The 27,878-nt window shown below is 42.6% G+C and overlaps 1 protein-coding gene across 1 annotated transcript; it reads left to right on the top strand.

Moving 5' to 3' along the window:
• Positions 1-6,856: 6,856 nt before the first annotated feature.
• VSIG1 (V-set and immunoglobulin domain containing 1) lies at positions 6,857-25,934 on the top strand. Its single transcript, XM_069942619.1, has 7 exons — positions 6,857-7,075; positions 8,418-8,581; positions 15,615-15,807; positions 16,148-16,297; positions 18,536-18,655; positions 21,770-21,896; positions 23,047-25,934. Exons 1-7 carry the CDS (start codon positions 7,027-7,029, stop codon positions 23,195-23,197), a joined length of 954 nt encoding a protein of 317 aa, XP_069798720.1. The 5' UTR covers positions 6,857-7,026; the 3' UTR covers positions 23,198-25,934.
• The last annotated feature ends 1,944 nt before the right edge of the window (positions 25,935-27,878 follow it).

A 27,878-nucleotide genomic window follows, 5' to 3' on the forward strand; every position in this document is an offset into this window, starting at 1 on the left:
ACGAGGAATAGCGTTACCGATGTCCTTGCAGCTCTTGCTTAACTAGTATACATACCTATTCATGGTGCAGGGCTCCTCTTCTCCTGCTTCTTCCCGGGTCCCGCGCGCTCCTCCAGCGTCAGGGCGACCCGTGTCAGCTGACAGGCCGCTCAGCCAATCACAGGCCATGGCGGTCCCGGCCAGTGAATGGCTGAGCGGCTTGTCAGCTGACACAGGCTGCCCTTAAGCTGGAGGAGCGTGCGGGACCCGGGAAGAAGCAGGAGAAGAGGAGCCCTGCACCATGAATAGGTATGTATACTAGTTAAGCAAGAGCTGCAAGGACATCGGTAACGATGTCCTTGCAGCCCTTGTTTAACGATAATCGAAGCTGTGGAATAGGCCCAGTAAACGAGCACCGATCTAGCAGATGGGCGCTCGTTTATCGGGCCCCATCGGCCCGTGGAATACCACCCTAAGAGGGAGATTTATCAAACTGGTGTAAAGTAAAACTGGCTTTGTTGCCCCTCGCAGTCAATCAGATTCCACCTCATTCCTCACAGACTCTTTAAAAAATGAAAGGTGGAATCTGATTGGTTGCTAGGGGCAACTGAGCCAGGTCTACTTTACACCATGTTTGATAAATCTTCTCCTATGTGTCCTAGGTAACAAGAAGCTTCAATGAGAACCAAGTTCCTAGTGACACGCGTATCATTAGTTCACAGCTAACTTCTTCAGACCCTGCAGTTTTGGTAAGGTATATTTTAACCTTGTACCCTTGGTTTCTTTGACCTGTATATTTAAAGAGGTTTTCTGAATAAAACCTACTTAGTAGGAGATTGTGGGGGGGGTCCAACCTCTATTCAAAACAAAGGAGCCGGGGGAAAAGGCGATCTGGAGATTGACGGGGGGCATGAAGGTCGAACCCCCTGCAATCTCTTACTTGTCCTCTATCCTGTGGATAAGGGACAAGTAGGTTTTAATGGAAAAACCCCTTTATGTTTTTAATTTCCCCAAAAATGTTGCATCATTTAAATTATTTGGATGTGGGGGACTTTTTGTTACTATATTGTCGTGTTCTCTTGTGGTGGTTTATTCAGTTATAGTACTGGTCTACTTATATGGGAAAGAGAACTTATGGGCCTCTCATGCTCCTAGATCTGGATGCAACCATATCCTTTGCATCCCATATAGTTATATCCCTGGGTCTGAATGAATTTATGGATCTCATCTGGCATCTGATAATTTGAAGGACAGTTCTAAGAAAACATATCAGTGCTCAGCACAAATGGGGGTCTAGTTACATGTTTTTTTTATATGTGACAGAAACTGAAACCGTGTGTTTTTACCAAAACGATCTAATTGTAGAACATCTGGTCTTCTTACCCATAACCAGAGCTCATTTTCTTTTCTTGCTAATACAATCTACTGTATATACCCTTAAAAGTATTTAAAAACCATAAAGGTATATATACATATGCACACTACTCACCCTTTATACAGTACATTTATAATGTGTGCTATGTTTTAATATGACATAAAAAAAATACCACTTTTTATAGATGTTTCTACATGGCAAAAAAGAATAAAACAAATAAGACGATAGTATCAGTGGGAAAGAGAATTTCACACTTGTAGTAGATCGTAGGAGCTTACACTATACAGTCACTAGAACACATACTGTACAAGAGTCTACAGGTACCTGAGGATTGAAGGACATAAAAAACAATGACGAAAATCAGAGTCAGAGAAAAAGGAGTGGATAGAAGTGTGAGCAATAGGATATGAAGGAGTCTCTTAATCATAAATAGAATCTGATTTACTCTGAAAATACTTGTATGCAGCAGGTCATACAGCTTTGCACTGATGCATTACACTTGATAGTTTAGGATCCAGATCTGTGGTGAGAGTAAGGAGAGTAGTACAGTCATGCTGACTGGGTTGCGTGCTGAGAGTAGAGAATCAGAAGAGCAGAGAGGAGGATGTAGTGAGACTCCCAACCCAAGTAGCACTGTGCTCTGTCGGCATGTCGGAGGTAGAAATAGAAGAATACTTGAGAAGAGAGAGAGAATACTTGTGCCTGTGTTTTGACTCTTTGGTCTTTGCACCACCTATTGCCCTAACAGTGTAGGGGGACCCGTCCTAGTGGGTGACACTAGCCCCAGACCTTGTTACCTGGGATGAACGGAATGCTGAGGGTTCCATGATTACACCTGTGCTGCGAAAATAGAGTTCATAGGCTTCTAGCAACTTTGCTCTATCTGGATCAGTTCCTTCACTTGTTTATGGATACTGTCCTGCACTGTGTCTCTCCTTGTCCACGGCATGGGTTGGGAAGATCTCTGACTTGTCCTCTCTAGTGGAAGCTTAACAGTGCATAATGTTGAGTGGAGTTACTTGAGAAGAAACTGTAGCTGCGTCTTGTCTCTATAGAGTCTAGCGGCAAAAGACACTACACTTCCTCTACCCATGTGACTTCCTATCCACAGCCCCTGTATGGTGTGCTGTGAGAGGGTGAGGAGTGCATATGTGAGAAGTAAAGAAAGACCTGATAGGATAGAAGAGTGTACTCTCATTGGTCCACAGATCCATGTGACATATAAACAAACAATAACCCTTTCAATACTACAGCTGTGCAATACTAAATATACATACTAGCATTAGTGACATCTTGTGTCGAAATTCTAACACTACTACATCACCTTGTACACACAAAAAGTACAGGCTTTTAGGAAGGGTATAACTAATAGCAACACCTGTGGTGGGACAACACACATGCAGTACTTATTTGTCCGCTCAAATACTGTAAAATAAAATGACACCAAACGGAAACCTGACAGACTCCATTGAAGTCAATGTGATCTCTTAGGTGTCTGTCAGAATTAGTGTCCATTATTAAACAGACTGTCTGATCCCATTCTTTGGTGCCGGACTTCAGAGAAGAATCCCAACAGAATGTGAACCAAGTCTTATCTTGGAATTTTGAAAACTGCTGTGAAAAGTATACATGGTCTTCAGGGTAATACTGCACTTATGAATTCAATATGATGTACAGTATTCAAGTGTAACCCAACCTTTTTCTCGTTTGACAACTATTTTGAAAACGACATCTATTTTCTCACTATAATATGAGTATTAGGACCATAAGGCCTCCTTTATACAAACTTTATTGTGTTTTGTTCTTCATAAATTTAAAAGGGGTTGGCCACTTTATAGTAAAATTTCTCAATGTACAGTATGAGTAATCATTGTATATACTGACAGCCAGGCCTGTATTTAGAGTTCATGCTGCCCTAGGCACTTTGAATGCCGAGGCGTTACATGCATGGTGTATACCCTGGCACAGCTGGCAGGCCGGCACTCCAGCACCCAGTACTACTGAGTGGCAACCCCCCGACTGTCAGTAGTACTGGGGTGCCCTTTTGCTTGATGCCCGCTCTTCTCATCATCAGACGTGATGGAGGAAGGAAGGAGGGCGGGGACTTAATTTGGGGACAGCTTCTGTCCAGTGTCGGACTGGGGCACCTGGGGCCCACCAATATAGAACCAGTGAAACGCGACATGCTGACCCGCTCCTTTCCTGGATTTATCTGTATCTGTGACAAATCTCAGAACACCCTCCATTTATACAGCTCTCAGGGTATGCTGGGAGTTGTAGTCTCTGAGAGGACAACCCTGTAATAAATCACTGTGTGCAGAGTCTCCTGGTGGCTGCAATCTGTGGGTGACAACCATCAGCCCTGAAGGTCCAGCAATACATCTGTCTACAGCCGCAGTTATCATAGGATTGTACTACTTTACTACAACTCCCAGCATATCCTGAGGGCTGCAGACTGTCAGTACATGCTGGGAGTTGTAGTGCATGCAGCTGTTAGGTCCTAGGAGGCTTGGTGGAAGATCAGAATACATAGATCTGTGGGGGCTCAGTGCAGGGAAGTGACCCCAGAACATCACTAATAGGGGATAGAACAAAAACATCTACTCCTATCCCCTATTAGTGATGTTCTGGGGTCACTTCCCTGCACTGAGCCCCCACAGATCTATGTATTCCTATATGTCGTATAATGCACCTAGGACCCAACTAGAACAGCTGCAGGCACTACAACTCCCAGCATATCCCGAGGGCTGCAGACTCAGTACATGCTGGGAGTTGTAGTGCCTGCAGCTGTTGTAGTTGGGTCCTAGGTGCATCATACACTGGATGCTTTGTGGGAGATCAGAATACATAGATCTGTGGGGGCTCAGTGTAGGGAAGTGACCCCAGAACATCGCTAATAGGGGATAGGGGGAGATGTTTTTGTTCTATCCCCCATTAGTGATGTTCTGGGGTCACTTCCCTGCACTGAGCCCCCACAAATCTATGTATTCTGATCTCCCACAAAGCACCTAGTGTATAGGACCCAACTACAACAGCTGCAGGCACTACAACTCCCAGCATTTACTGAAAGTCTGCAGCCCTCAGGATATGCTGGGAGTTTTAGTACCTGCAGCTGTTGTAGTTGCATTCTAGTTTAAAAGTTTGTGCTAGTGTACTGTAGTGACCGCAGGGCTGTCAGTACACTACCGCAAACCATACACTGACCCATTTAGACCCCAATGGTACACAGGCTCTGCACACTATAGAAGTGATTACAGTGCAGTTACTAATGACTCACAGGTGACGTCTTCTCCGATTGCCGTTGCTCACTTTTTTCTTTCTTCTCCATCTGGTGCAGCATCATGAAGACTTCTCTGACCATAACTCGTCTGCAGGCGGGCAGAGCAGGGTGACTGGGGAAGGGAGGCAGCTGGGGGTAACTGGGGAAAGGAGGCAGCTGGGGATGGCAGGAGGAACAGCTGGGGTGATAGGGGGAGGGGGAGAAGCTGGGGAGTAGCTGGAGTGACAGGGGGAGCAGGAGAAGCTGGGGAACAGGGGGAGCAGCTGGGGCGATGAAGGCAGCTGGGGCAATGGGGAGAAGCTGGGGCGACAGGGGGAGAAGATGGGGTGGCAGATGGGGTGGCAGGGGGAGGGGGATAAGCTGGGGTGACAGGGGGAGGGGGAGAAGCTGGGGAACAGGGGGAGCAGCTGGGGCGACAGGGGGAGGGGGAGCAGCTAGGGGTGGCAGGGGGAGAAGATGGGAGGGCAGCTGGGGTGGCAGGGGGAGAAGCTGGGGTGACAGGGGGAGAACCTGGGGCGACAGGGGGAGAAGCTGGGGAATGGGGAGAAGCTGGGGAACAGGGGGAGCAGCTGGGGCGACAGGGGGGCAGTCGGGTTAACAGGGAGGGGAGAAGCTGGGGAACAGGGGGAGAAGCTGGGGCGACAGGGTAGGAAGCTGGGGAATGGGGAGAAGCTGGGGAACAGGGGGAGCAGCTGGGGCGACAGGGGGGCAGTCGGGTTAACAGGGAGGGGAGAAGCTGGGGAACAGGGGGAGAAGCTGGGGCGACAGGGGGAGGGGGAGCAGCTAGGGGTGGCAGGGAAAGGCGGAGAAGCTGGGTAACAGGGGGAGCAGCTGGGGCGACAGGGAGGGGGAGCAACTAGGGGTGGCAGGGAAAGGGGGAGAAGCTGGGTAACAGGGGGAGCAGATGGGAGGGCAGCTGGGGTGGCAGGGGAGCAGCCGGGGGGGGCAGAGGGAACAGCCGGGGGGGCAGAGGGACCAGCGCAGAGAGACCAGCGGGGGGGGGGGGGGGGGGGGATAGCAGAGGGACCAGCTGGAGGGGGGCAGAGGGACCAGCGGGGGGGGGGGGGGGGGCGTTGGATTAGCCGGCCGGCAGGGACAGAGGCAGGCTGGGAAGGAAGGTCCCCCTATGCAGGGCCGGCGTGAGCTTCCGGCACAGACTGTCACACAGGCCGGAAGCTCACATTGCAGCCCCGCGATGCCCAAACTTCCCTGCTCAGCAGCGTGCGTGTGACGTCATCACGCCGCTGCTGAGCAGGGAAGTTCGGGCATCGCGGGGCTGCACTGTGAGCTTCCGGCCTGTGTGACAATCTGTGCCGGAAGCTCACGCCGGTCCTGCATAGGGGGACCTTCCTTCCCAGCCTGCCTCTGTTCCTGCCGCCCGACTGATCCCCCGGCCGACTGATCACAAGACCCACCATGCCCCCCCCCCCCCCCCCGCCGCACCACCCGGGCGCGGATGTCAGCGGCGGGACGGCGGAGGGGGTAAAAAAAAATAAAATAAAATAAATAAAAAAAGAAATGTGTCCTGCAGGGCGCCACCCTAGGCACCGGACCACGGGTGCCTAGTGGCAAATACGGCCCTGCTGACAGCAGCTCCTTGTAGGCCTCATAGAACCAAAATTAAGACCCCGCTCCTCCAGATTGTGCTACCCTGCTCTGTGGTGAGTAAGATAGTAGCATAGTTAATGAGGTTGAAAAAGACAAGAGTCTAACAAGTTCAACCTACAGAGATCCTACTGTGTTGATCCAGAGGAAGGCAAAAACCAATGCTAATTGCCCCATCACAGAGAGGAGATTCCTTCCCGACTCCAAAATGCCAATCAGAATAAAATTCCTGGATCAAGGTCCTATCACATGTAATCAAGTGTTTTTTAAGTATTTTTGGCATTCTTTTTTGTTTTGTTCAACTTGCATTTTTGTCTTGTGCTTATAAGTCTTATATTGAAGCCTACAAGAAAAAAAAACACCAGGAAAAAAATCATAAAACCTAGTAAATTCTTCATCAACCCAAAGTGCTAGTCCAAAATGTCACAAAAATTATCTGGATTTGCAAAAAAAAAAAAGCTATGAAAAACATTATATGTGTGTGAAACTACTCTACACATTTATAAAACCACCCACATTTCAATGAGTGTGCAATGCCCTCTAAGAACTCACAGGGGTTAATGGAGAATACAAATATAACAGATGCACACACCCTAAAATATAAGTCAACTGAAAATGCAAAAACCCACAGAGCCTTACTTGGAGACGTCTGAGGAGTGTTTTTGATAAAGACTGTGAAAAGCCCTTGTTGACTTGTTGATGCGCTGCGATAAGAGGAAACACCGGGTAGAAGTCACAAGTGACCAAGGCAGCACCTGGTTATACACGCTCCAGATAGTTTAGCAGGATGTTTCCCCCTTTTCTGAGGATTTTCGGACTGCTGTTGAGTTTTATAGGTACGTAGAAAAGAAAATCATGCAACCTAGAAAAAAGTAATGTTATATGATCTATTTCTAGAATTGTATGCTTCAGAATGTGGTTTCCAACACGTGCGGGATAGACTTGCTTGTAGAATAGTCTTTTGTATATTGGGCCTCTTTATATAGTTTTACCTTTATAATAGATATAGTCGTGCTTAATTTAGGGGAACGAGTATACGGGCCTTAATTCTGTACACTCTCCTGAAATCTTATGAAGCATAACAAAATGTTCACTTCATGTAACTACCATGTAGACAGTCTTTATAAAATCACTGCACCCCTGCATTAGCTCCTTATGGTATCGGAATAACTCCTTGGATCAGTTAATTATCCCAATCCATCTACTGGTGATAACTGGCGTATTTATTACTACGCCTATGATACCGGTGTTCAGTCTCACTGCTTTTATGTACAGATGATGAAACCTTCTGTCCTCAAGACATAGTAGATGCCTCTATTTTATGTTTACCCGTCTGGGTGTAAATGGACTATTAGGTCTCAGTATTCCGTTTGCTGTGATACTAGGTAATGTGAGGCTAGGCTTTGAAATAACAGGCGTTATTTGCACAATGCTGGTCGTTGTTATGAAAGACGGACGTCATTTTTACCTAGTGTGAACCTAGCATGAAGCTGTCTTCTCACCATAAGAAATTACCACAATCTTGGTTCAACAATGCAACTATTCTCTTAAATATGTGGGAAACCCAGCTCTCAACTCTCTTTGCTGGGTCTTTTTCAAGTTTACTAAAACATTACAAAATCTACCATGCTTGGTCTGACTAGTAATAACTCATGTTCTTTTTTATTTACTATTTTTGGACCTTTGAAGCCATAATTGCATCTGCCATGGTAGCAACTGTCTGGTGTTGGTGTCTTCAGTTTAATGTATGTTTTTTATTAAATAATGGTGAAAAGTAGTCCCAAGTATATAACTTACAATTTATCATTAAAAACTTTATTTGCCTCTCGGCTATTGAATTTTTTTTTTCTAAATTCTTGGCACAAAGGAAACCCCCTCATCTAATCACTGGCCGCAGAAGTGACTCACCTCAGCCTGTGATTGGCTGAGCCGCCATTACCAGCCACTTCCTGTGTGTCGAAATTGAGATCAGCGGGGGCCTGGTGGCATGGGATCAGCGGCTACACTAATTTTTTATAGCACAGTCTGACCATTTTACAGGGAAAACTAACTGGCTGAGCAACCTGTATAGCTGCCTTATCAACCCTATATCTTGTTGTCATTTTCCCGCTATAAAGACTTCTATGACTTCTAACACTTGTATGATTCCAAAATATTTTTTGTGTTCCATGTTTTTAGGGTCTATCCACTGTGTCCAGGTGACGATACCAAATCCTGTAGTAAATGTAACACACGGACAGAATGCAACCCTTTCCTGTACATACACTCTTTCCAGCTCCAGCTCTAGCAATCTTGTTGTACAATGGGATTTTGTAGAAGCTCATACACAAAATACTGTCACTGTAAGTATATAAAATTGCTAATGCTACTGTTATTATTGAAACACACACGTAGTAGAATTTACTAGGACAAATTAAGTAAAATCATAGCAATACTTGGGGTAAAGACTATCACTGTCCTTGTCCGGTACCTAAAAAACCTGGGCAAGGTAGAGTGGCTTATTGCCACCTCTGCCACCAACCACCCCCTGCTCTATCCCATACCTTGTAGCACCACAACACAGGGCACATATCCAGAATCTAGACAGATCACCCCTGTATAAAAGTTTACTTGTGTGAACACAGCCCACATGTGCATTATGCTTTATTAAAAGAAATACCTACAGCGAGAGCTGCAAGGTAAGGTTTATTTTTTTGTCTTTTCTCTACCCAGTCAGTAGTTTGCTCTTTAGATCCTGTATGATTTTGCATTTGAGTCTATAATTATAAATTTTTAAACATTTTTAGTATAATTTTTTTTAAAAAAATTCTTATCTTTGTTTTGTAATTGTCTTATCTTTATTCTTCTAAAGTAAAATGACATGGACTTTCATAAAGTAGATTACTTTGCCAGCAGTTCTGTGATGATTTTCCACAGGTTTGTAGGAAATTGTAACCTTAGTTTGAATGACAGTTGTAATGATTTATCATGAAGTTATTTGAAGCTCCACCTAGTTATATAGTCAGCATATTTAAATCTAGCTGGCTGCTTCTGACAGATCTTATTGTAGAGTTATTCTTTTTTACTTTTCCAGGCATGTGTATCAGAGAGGGAAACTAGCACACTTGCTTGTTACACATCACATCTTCCAGTTCTCTTCATGCTGTTATATCCCAAGTTATATATAACCTCAGCAGTTGCAAAACTACCATTGCCATAATGCCTGGACAGTAGGGATAAAAACTAGCTACTTCCTCCCTTTCTGATCCCATCATTAACCTACTCTTCCCAGTATTTCATAAAAAAAAGAGGTATCTGCTAACCTCATTGGTTATGAATTAGTTTTAAGCTTCTGGAGTATGACACATCCATAATGGAAAAGCAAACATTTGGTAACTGACACCACATCATTAGACATGTTTCACTCTACAGGCAGGAGGTCAGATAAGTTTAGAGAATGATGAAGAGTTAGGTTTGTCATAGAGACTGACTTTCAGGAATACCTGAAAAAGGAAGTTAGACAAAAACTAGAGTAGCTACTAGAGAGGTGGTATACTGTAGCTGGCAATGGCACCATTGGGGAAGTTTTTTTTTTAAATTCCTCTCAGTATAAGAAGAAAAATTACAACACAGATAAGCAACCTGACTGTATATTGCTGGTGCTGGTAGCACAGAAATACCATAACCACAACAACTGCAAAATACAGGCAAGTGGTTTATATTGCATCTTACGTAGATATAGATAGCGTCTCGGTCCTTAGAGTTGTCTCAAACACACAAACTGTAATTTACAAGCCAGTCCAAGTGCTCAGATCATTGGTGTGCAGTATTCATGAACAAAGTCAAAGAGCATAGGATTCAGGCAGGTACTGCATCAGAAAAAGCTCATTGATAATGCAACAGATTTAGGCTAAAATGTAGTCGTATCAGCACCAAGCACAATTAATAAAAATGGTCCTAGAACCAAGCACAGTATAAAGTACAGCGAAATGATCACAGTAACCTAGTACCAGAACCAAGCACTGTGAACACAAACAGAAACAGAACCAAGCACAGTAAAATGCACAGTAAAATGATTGAGCATAGTACCAGAACTAAGCACAGAAAATAATTACAATACCAGAGATGATTGTATGTAATATATATATATATATATATATATATATATATATATGTTCAGCACAACATAGTAAAATTAAGCAACAACACAAACACAATGCTAAAACTAATCTCTGCTCTCAGTCCATGCATGCAGTGCCAGAACCAAGGGAATTTAATAAATATGGTATGGTGCGTAAATCATAAAAAAGAAGAACACCTCATTGTGACTCGGGAGCTCCTCCTCCCACTGGGTGTGATAGCCAGGTTTTTATGAGATTGCAAAACATGGCTGATTCTTTCAGTAACAGCACAACCTTTGTTCATATCATGTTTTCTGTAGTAAAGATGAGCTGCAGGTTCAATGGATAAGTCTGATCCAGAAAAAAGTAGCCATTTTTATCTAAACTCAAACAAGTCCTTTAATTGACTGACACCCTGCCCGATCATTGGTGATTTCCTTCATTGTACTTGTGAATGAGCTCATATGCTGGTAAAGCCAGTAGCCAACACATTACTTGACTATAAAAGGGGGTAAAGGTTTAGGGTTTTGATCTTTGGACCCCAGAAAGTATCCATAGTTAGAGTAGGAGCCCCAAAGTCATAATGGAGAACACGTCATTATTACCCATATGTATTACTGCAATAGCTTCTCTCTAATGCTGCATTGTGTTGTGTACATCATAGGGTGTGTATACCCAACAAGATATACAAATTTATTATTTTAAGTTTTTCCTTACAAAATAGATTGATTTGGTATAAGTGATCACCCATGGTCTCATTATACTGAAAAGTCTATTTTACAGTGAATGTTGGGACGCTGGTCCATTGCTTTCTCCATAGCTGGTATATTACAACTGGGTGGGGTTCAAGTTGAAGGACTTTGGACCTAAGTGTTATTCATTTTCTGTTTGATTTCCCTTTGTCTCAGATTCCGTATTGACTTAGTAGTATCAGCACAATAGCGCAATCTGCTTGCCCTACTATAATTTGAGGGTAAATGTTTAATGAATCATTATGGATTAATAATTGGATATCCAGAGCTTTATTCACACTTCATGAACAACATGTAGCAGGTTCCCAAGAAGGATATGGGTGTTCAAGAAATATGTCTTCTATTTGGATAGTGTTTATTTTAGATAAGCATATATTGCAGTATGGATTGCAGTGCTGGTTTAAGGCTCTATTGAAGGTCTGCTTAAAGAATGTATTATGGAATTTTTAAAATGCTATACCAGCACCCTTCATTCACATGTGCCCCTACCCTTATGGCATCTATAATAAAGGGGTTGGCCACTTTATAGTAAAATAGTTCAGTGTACAGTATTAGTAACTGTACTCATTGCATATACTGATAGTAGCTCCCTGTGTACCTCATAGAGCTAAAATCATACTCCCCTCCTCCAGGCTGTTCTGCCCTGCTCTGTGGTGAGTCTGTCCTTAAGATGGCTGACATGAAGGACCATGTGACCATGCCTCGCCCCCCAGTGTCCACTACTGAGCCTGTATATTTCTAGGGAGGACACAGAGGGCGGGGCATGATCACATGCTCATCCATGTTAGCCATCTTATAGACAGGATTACCACAGAGCAGGGCAGCCCAGCCTGGAGAAGGGGAGCCTGATTTTAGCTCTATGGGGTGCGCAGGGAGCTTCTGTCAGTTTATACAATATAGAGTACACTTACTAATACTGTACACTGAACTATTTTGATATAAAGTGGCCAACCCCTTTCAGTAGACAGGCATGGTTAAGTTCTTAGATCATTTCTGCTCCACAACAGCATTCCCCGTGCTACAGCTTGAAGAACAGTTCAGTGAACCAGTGTGTGCTGGCGTATGGCAGAGATGCACGGGGAAGGTGTAGCATGAGATACCAGGTAAGCTGAGACTAATGGACAATTAAAATCAAAAACAAAAACAAGTGGAGGGGCTATTCCACAAATTCATGTATAATAACGTTCATTATGTCAGGCAATTTACCAATTCATATACATGATCTACATATGCTGTGTGACCAGTAAACAAAGGACCATGAATAAATATAAAGTGCTAATGCAATAAATAGATATGAATCCTCACAAAATCATTTAACTCATGGGTGTAGGACACGTGAGAAAATTCTCCACTTTGCCCCAGCGTATCCACCCTTAACAAAGCTACAACAGCAATTGCCCAACACCAATGAAGCCCCTCTACCTCATCCCCCAACACACTTCGTCAGACCTTTCTCAAGGAGCTCTGTATAGTCACCCCATGAAATAGGGGCTTAACCAAGTGTCAAAAAGGAGTAGTGGCTTGGTGTTTGTGCAGCACCTCGGCTTACCTCACCACTACTTCCTCCTCCCTGTTTTCATGCATATTTACCCATTACCCTGCCTCCTGTTCCCTGTTGCCATTATGAAGTTGCACGCACGCACTGTTACCGGAAAGGGCTGCACGATAACTTGCCAGTTTGCGCCTGCGCCAACGGTTCCCTCCTGGTAACGTTGTTCGCACATATGCAGTAGGGTGGAAGAGCGGCGCACCTGCATTGGACGTTCCAACTAAGGGCATTGGCTGCAGGCCCACAGCGCGCAACGCTCTTTAGCCCTATGGCGCTTGCATGGCCCTTGCCAACAATGGCAAATGCATGCAACTACATGATGGCAACGGGGATCGGGAAGTATGTTTGGAAAGACTGTAAAAAATGTACTGCATGCTGGGGACACACACCTATACTACACTGTTGGCACCTAGGGTCCAGGTGCTGACAGATTCCCTTTAAGTGATGTAGAATGATATAAATCCATATATATTCATTCTAAATCTCAGAGTGTCAAAGGTTGTTATGAGTTTATATTCCTAGACTCTAGTTTCCCTCTGGCACTTGAAACGTCCCTTTAATATCACTACTTTCATACTGTGATGGTGTGGTCCAGGCTACATAGATGTTGTGCCACGGGCAGATCTGCCCTCTTAGCTTTTGTTGTGTGCTGATGAGAATTAATTATTGTCCTGAGTCTCTGCCCTGTTTCACCTACATAGAGAACCCCCCCTCGTAGGACATTTGGTACATGCTATTAAGTAGACTACAATTTGGGTGATGCAAGTGAATGTGTCTGAGATCCTGTAGTCCTGACTCATATTTGGGATCATTTATCCTGTCCATAGTTTTCATGTATGGACAGGTCTTTTTTTTTTCTGGTTACAGGGAAAGGCTCCGGTAGTTGTTGGTGAATATAGTGAGCTCTCTGTACAATGATACTTCTTAGATTGGGGGGACTGCCTGAAGTGGGTGGTCTGAAAATATACATTTTAGGCGCTCATCCTTCTGTAATATAGGATGTAGTTTTTGTGCTGCTCACCTCAGCAAATCCAGATGGGGTTGTAGGTGACTACCAAAAGTACCCTGATGGTTTTCTTGCCTTGCTTTTGGGATTCTGTTGGCTCTCGCGATTTGGTTCTCAATCATTCTTGGATGGTAATCATGATTCCAAAATGTTTTTTTGAGGGTTCTAAGATGTTCCTTTCTATCTGCATAGTCAGAACATATATGTTTGTACCTGATGGCTTGACTGTAGATAACTGAGTTTTTAATGTGTTTAAGATGGAAACTTTCCCATCTTTAGTATGTGGGCGGTCAACTGGCTTCTGGTATAGTGATATCTTTAGTTTCTTGTCCTGTATTTTGATAGCGGTGTCTAGAAATTTTATTTCAGTAAAGGAGTAGTTGAGTGTCAGGTTGAAAGTGGGATGGAACTAATTAAACTGGTCATGAAATATTTTTAATTGTTGTTCAGATTCTGTCCAGTTGATTACAATGTCATCTATATAGTGACAATAGGCCCAAGGCTTGATGGCTTGATCGTAGGAGGAGAGGAAATCATACTTACATTTGGCCATGAAATGATTATCATATTGTGGTCAGATGTCTGAAGGACTCAATATAATTGTCCAAATGTGGGTTATGTCCCACAGAAGGTGTTCAATCCGATCTTTTCTTTACTGCCAAGGTCTCAAATTCTCCTCTCATGGTGGGCTGTATCTCCTACATTTTGTGAAAAATAGTCCTCTATATCGCTGCAGAGTTCAGCTTTATCCAGGGCTAGAGGGACAAAATAAAAGTCCTTACAGACCCAGAGAGTACATCTAGTTCAATTTGCTAGTTTCATGGGTAGAAAGGTTGATGACACAGTCAGGGTCTTTTTTTTGTCCTGATGGCAGAAGTGTTTTAGTGTTTGTTTTTCTTTTGTAGATGCTGGTGTTGAGTCCACTGTAAGAAAGATTATTGCTTAGTGTTCATCTAATGTTTCATTATAATGGCAGAAATACATTAATTAGGACCCGTCTTCTGTCCTGGCATATCTAGAAGAGTAAATACTTTACATGAAATATCCCAGTTTTCATGGGTTGCCTTATATGCGGCCAACAGCTAATAGTATGTGGCTTATGAGTAACCATAAAAACATTGTATAATATAAAAGAAAATACTTTTCTAATATTTAGTAAAAAGTTTAGCTCCATGATTGGTAATATTTTGTAATGGATATGCACAAGTTATAATTGTAGGCTATGTTCACTCTCCTTCAAAATGTTTTCTTTGGATAGCCGTTATTTTTCACCAAATAACGGCCATTATTTTCTTATGACATCTGTTGTCATAAAATAACAGCAGTTATTTGTCATTTATTGGGTCCTTCTCTTCTTCTTCTTCTTTTTTTTTTTTTTTTTTTTTAGCATTGAGGGTCTTTGCATGAGTGATGCCCTGCCATCCCTTCTATTTGTCATTTATTGATGGCCGTTCAGTAAAAATGGACATCCTTTTATGTGAACATATCCTTAGTCCAAACTTTCACATGGAAGGTATATTGTTGTCATTCCCCAAATGTGTTAGCTCCACAGATATCATTCATGCATTGTATCTCATTTCCTTGTCTTTTCTTTTCCTTTGTGTCCCCAACATTTTATCTTTATTTATTATTTGTGCCTCTCATACTTGCTTCATGCACTTTCATAAGCCTGAATATGCAAGGAGAGGGAAAAACAGCACATTCAATAAGTCCGAATATCAATCTCTATGGATGATGTATTGATTTTCATACATACTGTTGAAATATACAAAAAAAAAATCTTCATGGGGCAACCTCTTTAAAGTGGAAAGGCATCTTGAGAAAAATCAGGTTAATAACAGAAACTATGACTATTTGTTGTGATTATCTCTTATTTCTCCATCATTTCTCAGAAGCGAAATACATTCAGAAGTATATTTAGCATTGTTGCGTATTGTATATAATAATTAATTGCTATTTGTATTCTAGGTATATGCTTACCAGAATGGGCAGTCATACACAATGGGAAGATTCAAGAACAGGGTGACGGCTTCCAATACCACTGGCAATGCTACAATAACTATTTCAAACATGCAGCCACAAGATACTGGAATGTACAAGTGCGATGTGACCAACTTTCCAGAACCTCTTGGTGCAGGTCAAATTCAGCTGATTGTCCAGGGTACTTACAAGTCATCTACTGTAATTCGAATATATACAATACTGCCCCCACATAGTGGCAGGTAGTGCCCTGGCCAGATAGGGAGCACAATATCTATGCAATGTACAGACAGTAAAAAGGGGCTGTCTACAGACTTGAGCACCTTTGCAATATTTACATGAATTGGCAGTCAGGTAAGGGGTCACCATAGAAGTGGTGGCAGGTCATAGGTCTTAAAATATGTGATTGTCTCTTATTCTTCATGATTAAGAAGGGGTTACTGGAATGTTGGAATATGAGGGGATTATGTAGGATGGCATTTTTCACTTGCCCTAGTAAGTGTTCACAATTTATTTTGCAGTGCCTCCATCAGCTCCACACTGCAGTATTCAGGGCTCTGTAGTGATGGGGCATGCTGTAACGCTTGCATGCCTTTCTGAGCATGGGATGCCTCGTCCAGTATATACCTGGAATAGAGTGGTAAATGGAAATCTGATGCCAGTTAATGGAGGTAAGTAAAACTGCAAGGCTTGGCAACACCTATACTGAATAGTATTGATAACATATGCATGAATAAGTCTACATTTTATGGGTATACCACATTAAAGGCACATGCCAGCCACAGAAAAAGAAGAAATGAAAGGGTAATATAAAAAAAAATTATACTCACCTGCCCGATCCCCACCCTTACATGTCATGATCTGATTCCCTACTGGTCCCTGACGCTTATCGCTGCTTCTTGATTTCTGTAATGTATAGACCACACAGGAACTGCTAGTGAACGACTGAGCAGGCAGTTTCTGCAGGGTCAGCTAGGAAGCAATGGTGACCAGTCAGATCAGGAAATCGGCAGCTATGGGGGATTGGGGTAGGTGAGTATTTTTTCTTTTCTTTTTCTTTTTTTCTTTTTTTTAATTTCTTAAAAAAAAAACATTAAAATATAAAAATCACAAAGCCAGAAGGCATCCATTCCATAGTTTTGCAGGAATTAAATACTGTGTTGACAAACCCTTATTCCTAATAATTAAAGAAACTATAATGAGAAGGGTTCCTCCACAAGACTGGTGCATAGCTAATGCAGTGCTAGTACTCAAGAAGGGCTCAAAAAGTGATCCTGGAAACTACAGGCCTGTAAGTTTAACATCTATTTTGGTTGAAGTATTTGAGGGTTTTCTATGGGATGCTATGCTGGAGTATCTTAATGAAAATTATGTTATAATGCAGCACCAGCATGGATTTATGAGGGATCGGTCCTGTCAGACTAATGTGATCAGCTTCTATAAGGAGGTCAGTTATAGACTGGACCTGGGGGAGGCTGTGGACGTTGTCTATCTGGACTTTTCAAAGGCATTTGATATTATGCCGCATTAAAGGTTGGCCCATAAGATGAGGATGCTGGTACTAGGGGTAAATATATGCAAATGGGTAAGTAACTGGTTGAGTGACAGAAAACAGAGGGTGGTCATTAATAGAACATATCATATTATCATATCATATTACAGAGGGATTTGGAGAGGCTGGAGGCTTAAGCGGGGAAATGGCAAATGAAGTTTAATGTGTATAAATGTAAGATTATGCACTTGGGCCATAGAAATAATAAGAACAGTTATGTGCTAAATAATAAAATACTGGGTAAGACTGCTTCTGAAAAGGACTTGGGGGTATTGGTGGACATTAAACTCAATTTTATTGATCAGTGCCAGGCAGCAGCTGCCAAGGCTAATACAATCATAGAATGCATTAAAAGCGGCAAAGATGCTAAAGATGAGAACATAGGGGGAGATTTATCAAATGGTATAAAGTGAGACTGGCTCAGTTGCCCCTAGCAACCAATCAGATTGCATATTTCATTCCTCACAGTTTCTTTGGAAAATGAAAGGTGGAATCTGATTGGTTGCTAGGGGCAACTAGGCCAATTCTACTTTACACCATATTTGATAAATCTCACCCATAGTTTTTTGCACAGGCGGGATTCTTCACTGTAAGAGCAGTGGGACTATAGAACTCTCTGCCACATGGTGTTGTCATGGCTAATTCATTAATTAAGGGAGGGAGGTTTGGATGCTTTTCTTGAAAAATATATTACAAGTTATGGGCATTAGATTACATGTGATAGGACACTGATCCAGGGATTTATTCTGATTGCCATATTGGAGTCGGGAAGGAATTTTTCTACCCGTGATGGGGCAACTGGCATTTGCCTCATAAGGGTGTTTGCCTTCCTCTGGATCAACACAGTAGGGTTTCTTGTTTTCTTTCAACCTTATTAAGGCTATGTTCACACAAGGTATATTTTTGTAAAACCACGGGCGTTGTACAATTATTACGAAAATATATGTTACCTTGCTGGCTATGGGATCCCGGCCGGAGCGTATAGACATAGTATATGCTCCGGCCGGGATCCCTCGCGGCGCCGCAAAGAACTGTTAAGTCAGTTTTCTGCGGCTGCTATTCAGTGAATAGCGGCCGTAGAATACCATGTCAGAGCACACTATTGAGCGAGCGGCTGAGGCCGCACGCTCAATAGTGTGCAGTGGGAAGTTCTGATGTGGGCGCCCTTTAAGTAGCCAATCTAGCTTAAATTTTTTTATTAGTGTGGGGTGTCACAACTTAAAATCTTTACATTGGTTAGTGCAGTACATAGGCCCAGGTTTGTTGTACAAATACTGTAAGAATCCCTGTAAGAAATCCATGTGCTTGCCCAAAGCAACCCATCACATGGCTTTTTTCCTATTCATTTATTTGACAGTCCAACAGGGTGGAATCCTCACTCTAGGCAATATGACTAAGTTTGAAGATGGATACTACCGCTGCACAGCAAGCAATAACTTAGGCAGTGCAACCTGTCAACTGGATTTACACACAGGAGGTATGGTATTTTCTCTTTCTTTAATTTAACGTCTTTACATATTACCACTCCTTTGGACTATAGAATTTGGTATTTGCCATGCAGATTTAATTGTTTACGTACACACAAAAAACTATATGTAGTCTTCTCATGCAGTCATTTGTTCCCTACCATGGAAACATATTGGTCTGCATAGGAGATGTACACATATTATTAGATATTTATACAATTTTCAAAACTTTTTATACATTTCCATTTTACATGGATAGGAACAATAAAAACACAAATATTTTTAAAGCTCTCCCATTCTTTTTTTTCCATATAACGCACACTAGCATTTCTGCAGAGTCATCTGTTTTATCCCAGCTCAGCTGCGTCCATACATTGCATTACTGCAGTTAGGTCATGTGACCACCATTATCCCAACCAGAGAATAACATACTCTACTGGTTGATCCAGGAATTTATTCTGATTGCCATTTTGGCGACAGGAAGGAATTTTTCTCCCTGTGATGGAGCAATTGGCATCTGCCTCACAAGGGTATGTTCCACTACAGTGGAATTCCTTGGCGGAGCTCTCCACTGCGGAATCCCGCCTGCCTCAGTGTCCCACTGTATCTCTATGGGAGGGCTCGAGCTCCTCTGCTTCAGTCGCTTGCCGCTCAAAGAATTGACATGTAAATTTTTTGAGTGGAGAGCAGCAGGAGGCGCACAGGCCCCCCATAGAGATACTGTGGGACACTGAGGCAGAGGGGATCTCCGCCGCGGAATTGAGCCTATTTTACTCAATGTAAACATACCCTAAGGGTTTTTGTCTTTCTCTGGATCAACACAGTAGGGTTTCTGTAGGTTGAACTTGATGGACTCTTGTCTATCTTCATCCTTATTAATTATGTTACTCTGCAGGCATAATAACAGTCTTTCCTGTGTAAGGGTGGGTTAATACTCGAAAATTCCTCAGTATTAACCCACTCTAACAGGGAAGTTTTATCTGTAATGACCAGCCAATTACAGCGTTGTAGGTGAAATTGGGGCTAGGTGAATGGCCAAATTTAATAGAGGCTTCAAATTTCACTGCTAGCTGTTTCACGTTTGACACTTGTGGTTGCGTCAAGTAGTGTAATAGGGTCATATATGGGATATTTCCATAAACTGCAGAAAGGAGGCAATAAGTATTGTGGTGCATTTCCCTGTTAATAGGTTCTCTGTTATGAAGGATATTGGATTACAATAGAATTTCTGCAAAGTAAATGGTGATTTTCAATTTCTCACATACTTTGCTTTCATTTCTGTGACTTACCTAAAGGGTTAAAGTGTCACTGTCATTATACCTTTCAAAATCTAAATCAATGGTAGATGTGATATAAAGCAAGTTTGCAATATACATTCATGTTTTGTTGTTATCATGCTGTAAAACAAAGCTGAACTTACCAGAAATCCAGGTCCAGTCTCCTGAGGGCAGATTTTCTGACTTGTGCTAGTTGAAAAAAACAGATTAAACACAGGATTTCTGCCCAGTACAGAGAGTGACAGCTCAATGTGTAGGAGCAAAGGTTTCCTATATTTGCCATAATGCCATAACTACTATCAGGAACTTAGCCTTAGGAGCCCAGATTAGATTGCTACTGTCTTGTTCCTAATACATGAGTATGTCATGTCAGTTGTGAATAGGTTAATAGATAACATTAAAGGGGTAGTGCGGTGTTTAACTTTTATTCACTAAATAACACACATTACAAAGTTATACAACTTTGTAATGTGTGTTATTTAAGTGAATGGCCCCCTTCCCCGTGTTTCCCCCACCCAGGAAGTGTTGGTGCATTATACTTACGTGTTCGCTGTCGATCTCAGCAGCCATCTTGTGTCAACGATGTCATCTTCGGGAGGCAGGCCGAACCGCTCCAGCCGTCCCTCATGTCACAGTTATGCGTGTCGTCGACAAGATGGCGGCCGGGGTCGACAGCGAACACGTAAGTATAATGCACCAACACTTCCGGGGTGGGGGGAACACGGGGAAGGGGGCCATTCACTTAAACAGTACCTATCGTTATAACTTTCAAGACCTACATGAACAGTAGATGTGATATCAAGCAAGTTTGCAATTTACATTCATTAATTTTTTTTATGTCATGGAAAACACAACAATTTCTGTATTTTGACTCTTTTTTTTCTCTAAAAGAGTTTAAACACAGAAAGTCCTGTGTTCCCCAGGCCATGTGACTGATGGACACATTAAGCTGTGACTCTCTGTACTGGCCAGGACTTCATGTGTTTAATCTCCTTTTTTCAACAAGCACAAGACTTAAAATCTGCCTTCAGGAGACTAGACCTGGATTTCTGGTAAGTTCAGCTTTGTTTTACAGCATGATAACAACAAAACATGAATGTATATTGCAAACTTTATACGTAGTAGACAAAGATTACCGGCACTACTGCTGGAGGAGTTCATCAGTCACCGTGCTTCCCATTAGCAGCCGGTTTGACACATACACTTCTAACGATCACTGGTTGGTGCTCACTAACTCCTTATTAAATAAGCAAGTCCAAGATCCAAAAGAATAAAAGGGAATCGGAGAGGGCACTCACCCTATAAACGTGATCTTCTTTATTGTATGTGGATCGATAAAATAGTACCGGACATATCAGGATTCGGGCATCACATGCCGCACACGCCAAACACCTAAAGGAGATAGGTACCAGCTGGTCTGAAGAAGCGCGCAAGCGCGAACCAGCTGTTACCTATCTCCTTTAGGTGTTTGGTGTGTGCGGCGTGTGATGCCCGAATCCTGATATGTCCTGTGCTATTATATCGATCCACATGCAACAAAGAAGATCACCTTTATAGGGTGAGTGCCCTCTCTGATTCCCTTTTATTCTTTTGTATATTGCAAACTTGCTTTATATCACATCTAGCATTAATTTAGATTTTGAAAGGTATAATGACAGTGACACTTTAACCCTTTAGGTAAGTCACAGAATGTAAGTTGTAAACTTGCTTTACTGTATATCACATCTACTGTTGATTTAGACTTTGAAAGTTATAACGTCAGGTACACTTTGAACTGTAATGCCATACTTATAACTGTCCACAATTTCTGATGAAATGTTGAGGACCATCATTTTGTTACTACTACAGGTGAAGCCGGGGTTATCGTGGCAGGAATTATCGGGGCAGTACTCTTGGCAGCGATTATTTTTGGAGTAATCTGGTTCCTCATTGTAAAAAAGAAGAACAAAAAGCAGTTAAAGAGCAGTGAATTACAGTAAGATTCTTGAATACGGCTATAAGCGAATATACTAGGATTTGTTATAGTACTTGAAATACTTTATTTCATTCACTAAAGCGATGTAGCAGCATGGTGTGGATTCCATGTGCAGTTACCTTCACACATTACTGCGAATACTCACAACCACTTATGATCTGGACATTATTATGGATAATGGTGTGGATCCACATATGATCTCCAGAGGATACTTCACCTTGCAAAGGAATCTGTAAATTTTCAGGTTTTAGGCTTGTGATTTTACATATACAGTGGGGAAACAAGTATTTGATAGACCGCCTGTTTTGCAAGTTTTCCCACCTACGAAAAATGGAGTGGTCTGTAATTTTTTAGCTTAGGTATACTTCAACTGTGAGAGACAGAACCTATAAAAAACTATTTCAGAAAATCATAGTATATGATTTTTAAAGGGGAACTATCAGCAGGTTAGACAAATCATTGGGCACTGAGGAAAGCTGTCTAAGGACACCATGGATAAAATTGTAGACCTGCAAAAGGCTAAGTTGGGCTACGGCACAATTAGAAAATGTAAGAAACACAAGATAACTCTCAATCTTCCTCTGTTTGGGGCTTTATGCAAGTTCTTGCCTCATGGAGTAAGGATGATTCTAAAAAAGGTCAGGAATCAGCCCAGAGCAACACAGGAGGACCTGGTCAATGACCTGAAGAAAACAGGGACCACATGTCAATTTTTTCGGTGGACGGCAGAATCAGCCCGGCCATAGAATGGTGTCTATGGCAGGGGCGGAGATGCGCGCCGTCGCAAGCGGGTATAAGTGACGTAGTGTGCATGCACCCTTTCTTAATAATTGACAGCCTATAAGTGTGCATACAGAGATGACTGCCAATCACTGAATTGGACAGCAGTGGTGGTCTGTAACCTAGACAACCAATGTCAACAATGGGAGGGAAAGAGTGGCATATCTGGAGAAGGAGACAACTTTGCTAAATGAACTTATTTGCAAAAACATTTAACTTGATGAGTCCTACAAGTTTAACTATGTTCATTGAGATGAGAATACCCCTTAAAGGACTAGAGCAGTGAGTTGGTAATATGTGCAGGTGATTTTTGAGGACAATGTCCTATATAATTTATGGATATAAACATTTAAGTCTCTTTCATCTACAGAACAATATCCCCTGCAGCAGGCCAGAAAACAGCAGAGGAGCCAGCCCGGCAGAACCTAGTGGTCTCCGAGCCTCCAGAAGTCAGTGAATATCAAGATGTGCCTGAAAATACGGCGGCTGCCAATGGGGAAGTGGAGGATCCTGCAGTGTAAAATGCTTCTTACATCTATGTACAGATTTCTCAGCTCACATCAACGACCATGAGATTATAAATGTGGCAAATGCAGGTGTATCGTAAAAAGTTTTCCCACAAAAAGATACTTTTGGCATATTATGGTGAGGCAGCCACTGGCCACCCGCATACAGGATATGGCGCACATGTCCTTAGCCTTCTCTGTTCTAACCTATGGGAGTTCCAAAAACAGCCAAGCCAGTGGATTTAGGGCTAGAGGAACCTCACTTATCAGACACTTATAGCAAATCATTTGGATATGCCAATAATGTTTTTTGTAGGAAAACCCATATTACCTGCTACCAAAGAGATATATCTTTTTAATCTTAATTTTTTTAAATATTTTCTATTCTTGGCTTTAAGTTTTTTTTACTGTGTTCATTTACATTTGTAGGAAAAGTTGGCCATGGCCAAAATTATTAATATGACAAGAAAGAGCAATGTGTGTCCAAGAATATAGGGCACATTATAACATTAAAGCAGCACTCTGGGGGAAAAGAATCACTGCCCAACAGTAATCTAGATGAGCTAATTGGTCACATTGGTATTTCACTTACTGGTAGTTTTATTTTTAAGATAGGCAACCCATCGGTGTGACTGTTACATCGAGTGACCGCACATCAGACTTGCCGAATCCCACAGCATATGCTATGTACAGAGGAGGTCATTTTAACTATTCATCTCTATGGCACTGATAAGTGTTCCATAGAAATGTATAGTGAAAGTAGATTGGTCTGACGTGCAGTCACATAATGTGACTGCAGCTGCTGATAAGTAAAATAAATTTGGGTGTATTGGTAATTCACTTAGAGAAAAAAAAAAAAGCTAGTAAGCAGAAAATTACTATAATGCCCTGATCCCAGCCATTCACACTAGATTGTCAGCCGGATTGCTGGCCTTTGCAGTAAGTTTCCAGAGCTCCTGCTGCCAACCAAGTGTGAGAGGCTGGGAAGAGGGCAGTGGCAGTGTGACTTTATGCCGCTGTGGCTCGGCCCCAATGCCTAGATACCAGGAGCCGGGACCAAGGATTAATTATGGTTTTATTATTGCTGCCCCGCTGAAGACCAGCCGGCCGCTATAAAGTACTGGGGGCGGTTCACTCTCCACCAGGGGGGTGATTGGTTCCCTTCATAAAGTGATTGGGTATTGATTAGATGGAAAGGTTGCATGGTCTAAATATGACATTGGGAGACAAAATTTTGGTGCAAATTTCTAGCACAAATAGCCACACAATATGCAATCTAAGTGCCTAAAGAAGCTACAAATGTGTCAAACAGCTTGAGCCACATTGATAGGTCTGGCACATCCTTAGAATCTCTGCGTTTACACTAAGAATCAGACACTTTTAGTAGTCTGCCTCCTTATGTCAGAATAATAGTTTTTTTTAGTAACTATGTTATTCATATGTAAGCTATATAATCTATGTAGTCGCAAGAATGATTGTGTAAAAAATTTAAGGTTACATGTGTTTTGTTTGGTGTCGTGGGCTGCAGCTCTTTCATTTTATAGGGATGTTAATAAACAATATATGGCCATACAGATCGTTGTATTTTCTATAGAAGGTACTATATAGTGTCAACTCATTGTATTGTACATTGAGGAAAAATTTGCTACCCATCGGCCATAATGTTAAAACAACCTGCTTAATATTGAATACCAGCCACAAAAGCTGCCAGAATAGCTGATCCATTGAGTGATATATACCACAAGAAAGTGTCCTGTGGTATATGTGACCAAGGTGGTGTAAGCAAACCCTTTAAAGGGGTTATCCAGCGCTACAAAAACATGGCCACTTTTCCCCCTCTCTTGTTTTCAGATTGGGTGGGGTTTGGAACTCAGTTCCATTGAAGTAAATGGAGCTTAATTGCAAACCACACCTGAACTGGAGAAAAGAGAGGGGAAAAAGTGGACATGTTTTTGTAGCGCTGGATAACCCCTTTAAGACATACTGTTCAGATTGAGATCTGGGGAATTTGAAGCTCATAAGAGCATTATCCTGCTGAAAGAGGACACAACTATTAGGAAACGCTGTTACTAATAAGGTGTTTAGACAGGTGGTACATGTCAAAGTAACACCCATATAAATGGCAGTAACCGCGATTTTGCACCAGAATTTTACTTACCTGGCTTGTCTTCTTTGAATAGTGGACACTGTTGCCATCTTTTCCTTAGACTCATGTACCTGGCAATTTGCATGCTGTAGAATAATATGTAATTTATCCGACCAGGCCACCTTCTTCCATTGTTCTGTGGTCTAGCTCTGATGCTTACACACCCATTGTAGGTACTTTTGGTGGTAGACAGGGGGTATGTGCACAGTAACCAGCCTGCAACTTCTTCAGCAGTTGTGCTACGGTAGCTCTTCTGTTGGATTGCACACCTATGAACCATTCACTAGTTTACTGGGTAGTTATACCTACAATTTGTTAGGTTCAAACCACTACATACCAAAAATACCCTTGGAGATGCTCTGATTCACAATTTGACCATCAACTAGGCCTCTTTGTTCTTTACACATCGCCTTCAAGAACGGACTGTTCACTGCCTAATATAACCTATCACTGGGCATTCAATGTTTTTGTAATACTCTCGTTTATTGCCACCCATGCCTTATCTTTTTCTCTTACAATTATGCCTCTTTGTTGATCGCTTCCATTCTGTATCTGCTTCTGTAGGTTGTGTGAATGATTGTGAATAAAAACTAAATTAAAGGTAAAGTTGTGTTTGAGTAATCATGGTAAGATTAAGTTCTGAAGGGTCAGATGGTGTCTGGTCCCATCTCTCACAAAGAAGTGCCCAATAAGCCAGTCACTGGCTAAGATAGGTCATTCTGTACATTTTTTGTTTTGGGATAACTAAACCCACTACTGGCAAGGCGTCATACAACATATGCTAGAACATTATAGGTTTTTCCTAGCTTACAATTAAAGGGATTATCCAGCGCTGCAAAAATATGGCCACTTTCTTCCAGAGACAGCACCACTCTTGTCTCCAGTTTGGGTGGGGCTCTGTAACCATTGAAGTGAATGTAGCTTAATTGCAAACCACACCTGAACTGGAGACAATAGTCGTGTTGTCTCTAGAAGAAAGTGGCCATGTTTTTGTAGCGCTGGATAACCCCTTTAAATCTACAATTGATTGAAAGCTAAACATTAAATCCCCCTTGCTCCAGGCAGATTAGCCTTTCAGGAACCAAGGAAAGCTAGATTACTTGCACACCAGCTAACTCTATCTATATAGAGAGTGTGTACAGCTCTACAAGGCTTGGGATCCATGATGTATGTCCCATTTGCTGAGTTTATACTGTATTTTTTGCAGTTTTTAAATGGTTACTTTTAACGTACACAAAAATGTGGTCAATGGAACAACGGATCCAAAGGGATTGCACACAATTGCATCCGTTTTTTTTCATAAAACATATACATTAAACGGAATGTAAAAATGCAGTGTGAACCCAGCCTTAGGGTATGTGCACACTACAAAATCCTGATGAACATCCATTACGGCCGTGCGCATCTCTGCTGCTAACCCTAGCAATGTGCCTTAGGGTCCTATTCCACGGGCCGAGCAGGGCCCGATCAACGATGTCAACGAGCGCCGATCTGCTAGATCGCCACTCGTTTACTGGGCCTATTCCACGGCCCGATGAAAGTTGAGCGAGGGCTGCAGGGACATCGTTACCGATGTCCTTACAGCCCTTGCAGAATCATACATTACCTGCAGGTCTTCTTATCCGCTCTGTCTTCCTCCCTGGGTCCCGTGCGCTCTAGCTTCAGAATGAGCTGAGCTCTCCGTCAGCTGACAGGCCACTCTAAAGCTATAGCGCGCGGGACCTGGGGAGGAAGACAGAGCGGAGGAGAAGCCCTGCAGGTAATGTATTGTGCTTCTCAAATCATCGGTCGCCTGCCGCGCACCTCTATTCCATCGTAGGGATGCGCGGTGGGGGAACGATGATTTTAGGTCTGGCCCTAAATGAACGATCAGCCGATGACACGATCATTGGCTGATCGTTCTCTCTATTCCACCGATTCGGTCGATTATCGTTCCTGTGGAATAGGGCCCTTACTGCAGAGATCAATAAACACACTTGCGACCAAACAAGCAGCTAATGGTTAGGACAGGTATCTGCAGATCTGATATACCCCAGACAGGCCCTGGAATCAGCACTTACATACCAACTTTTTGGATGACCAGAGGGACATACGTGGTCACTACACTAACACAACCTGCCAAGTCCTACAACAGCTCTAACTGTCAGTGACTGCACTACATACGGCATCTGTGGTTGTCATGGTGCCACAAAAAACTTGCAGGACCATGTCCCTAACATGAGATGGCGGTAGCATGGCAGAGAGACAGATGGAAGATAGGAGACAAATAATTAGGTATATAGGTAGGTGGCTCTTATATAGATTAGATCATAGATAGAGGCTTCAGGTGTCAGCATGCCCTTGGGCATCAGAGACTTAGGGCCCAATTCCACAGTAACGATAATCGGCCCCATTTGGCCCGATTCGGCCGATTATCGTTCGGTGAAATAGAGAGAACGATCAGCCGATGATCGTGTCATCGGCTGATCGTTCATTTAGGGCCAGACCTAAAATCATCGTTCGCCCCACCGAGCATTGCTACGGTTGAATAGCGGTGCGCGGCAGGCGACC

Source organism: Dendropsophus ebraccatus, chromosome 10 (genome assembly GCF_027789765.1).
Source record: "Dendropsophus ebraccatus isolate aDenEbr1 chromosome 10, aDenEbr1.pat, whole genome shotgun sequence".
NCBI classification, from domain to species: Eukaryota; Metazoa; Chordata; class Amphibia; order Anura; family Hylidae; genus Dendropsophus; species Dendropsophus ebraccatus.

Bases quoted from the DNA above. Each gene is read 5' to 3' on its own strand.
- VSIG1 (XM_069942619.1), top strand. From the start codon at position 7,027: ATGTTTCCCCCTTTTCTGAGGATTTTCGGACTGCTGTTGAGTTTTATA. The intron at 8,582-15,614 runs GTAAGTATATAA...TTTGTATTCTAG, and splicing joins ATACACAAAATACTGTCACT to GTATATGCTTACCAGAATGG. The intron at 16,298-18,535 runs GTAAGTAAAACT...TTTATTTGACAG, and splicing joins TCTGATGCCAGTTAATGGAG to TCCAACAGGGTGGAATCCTC.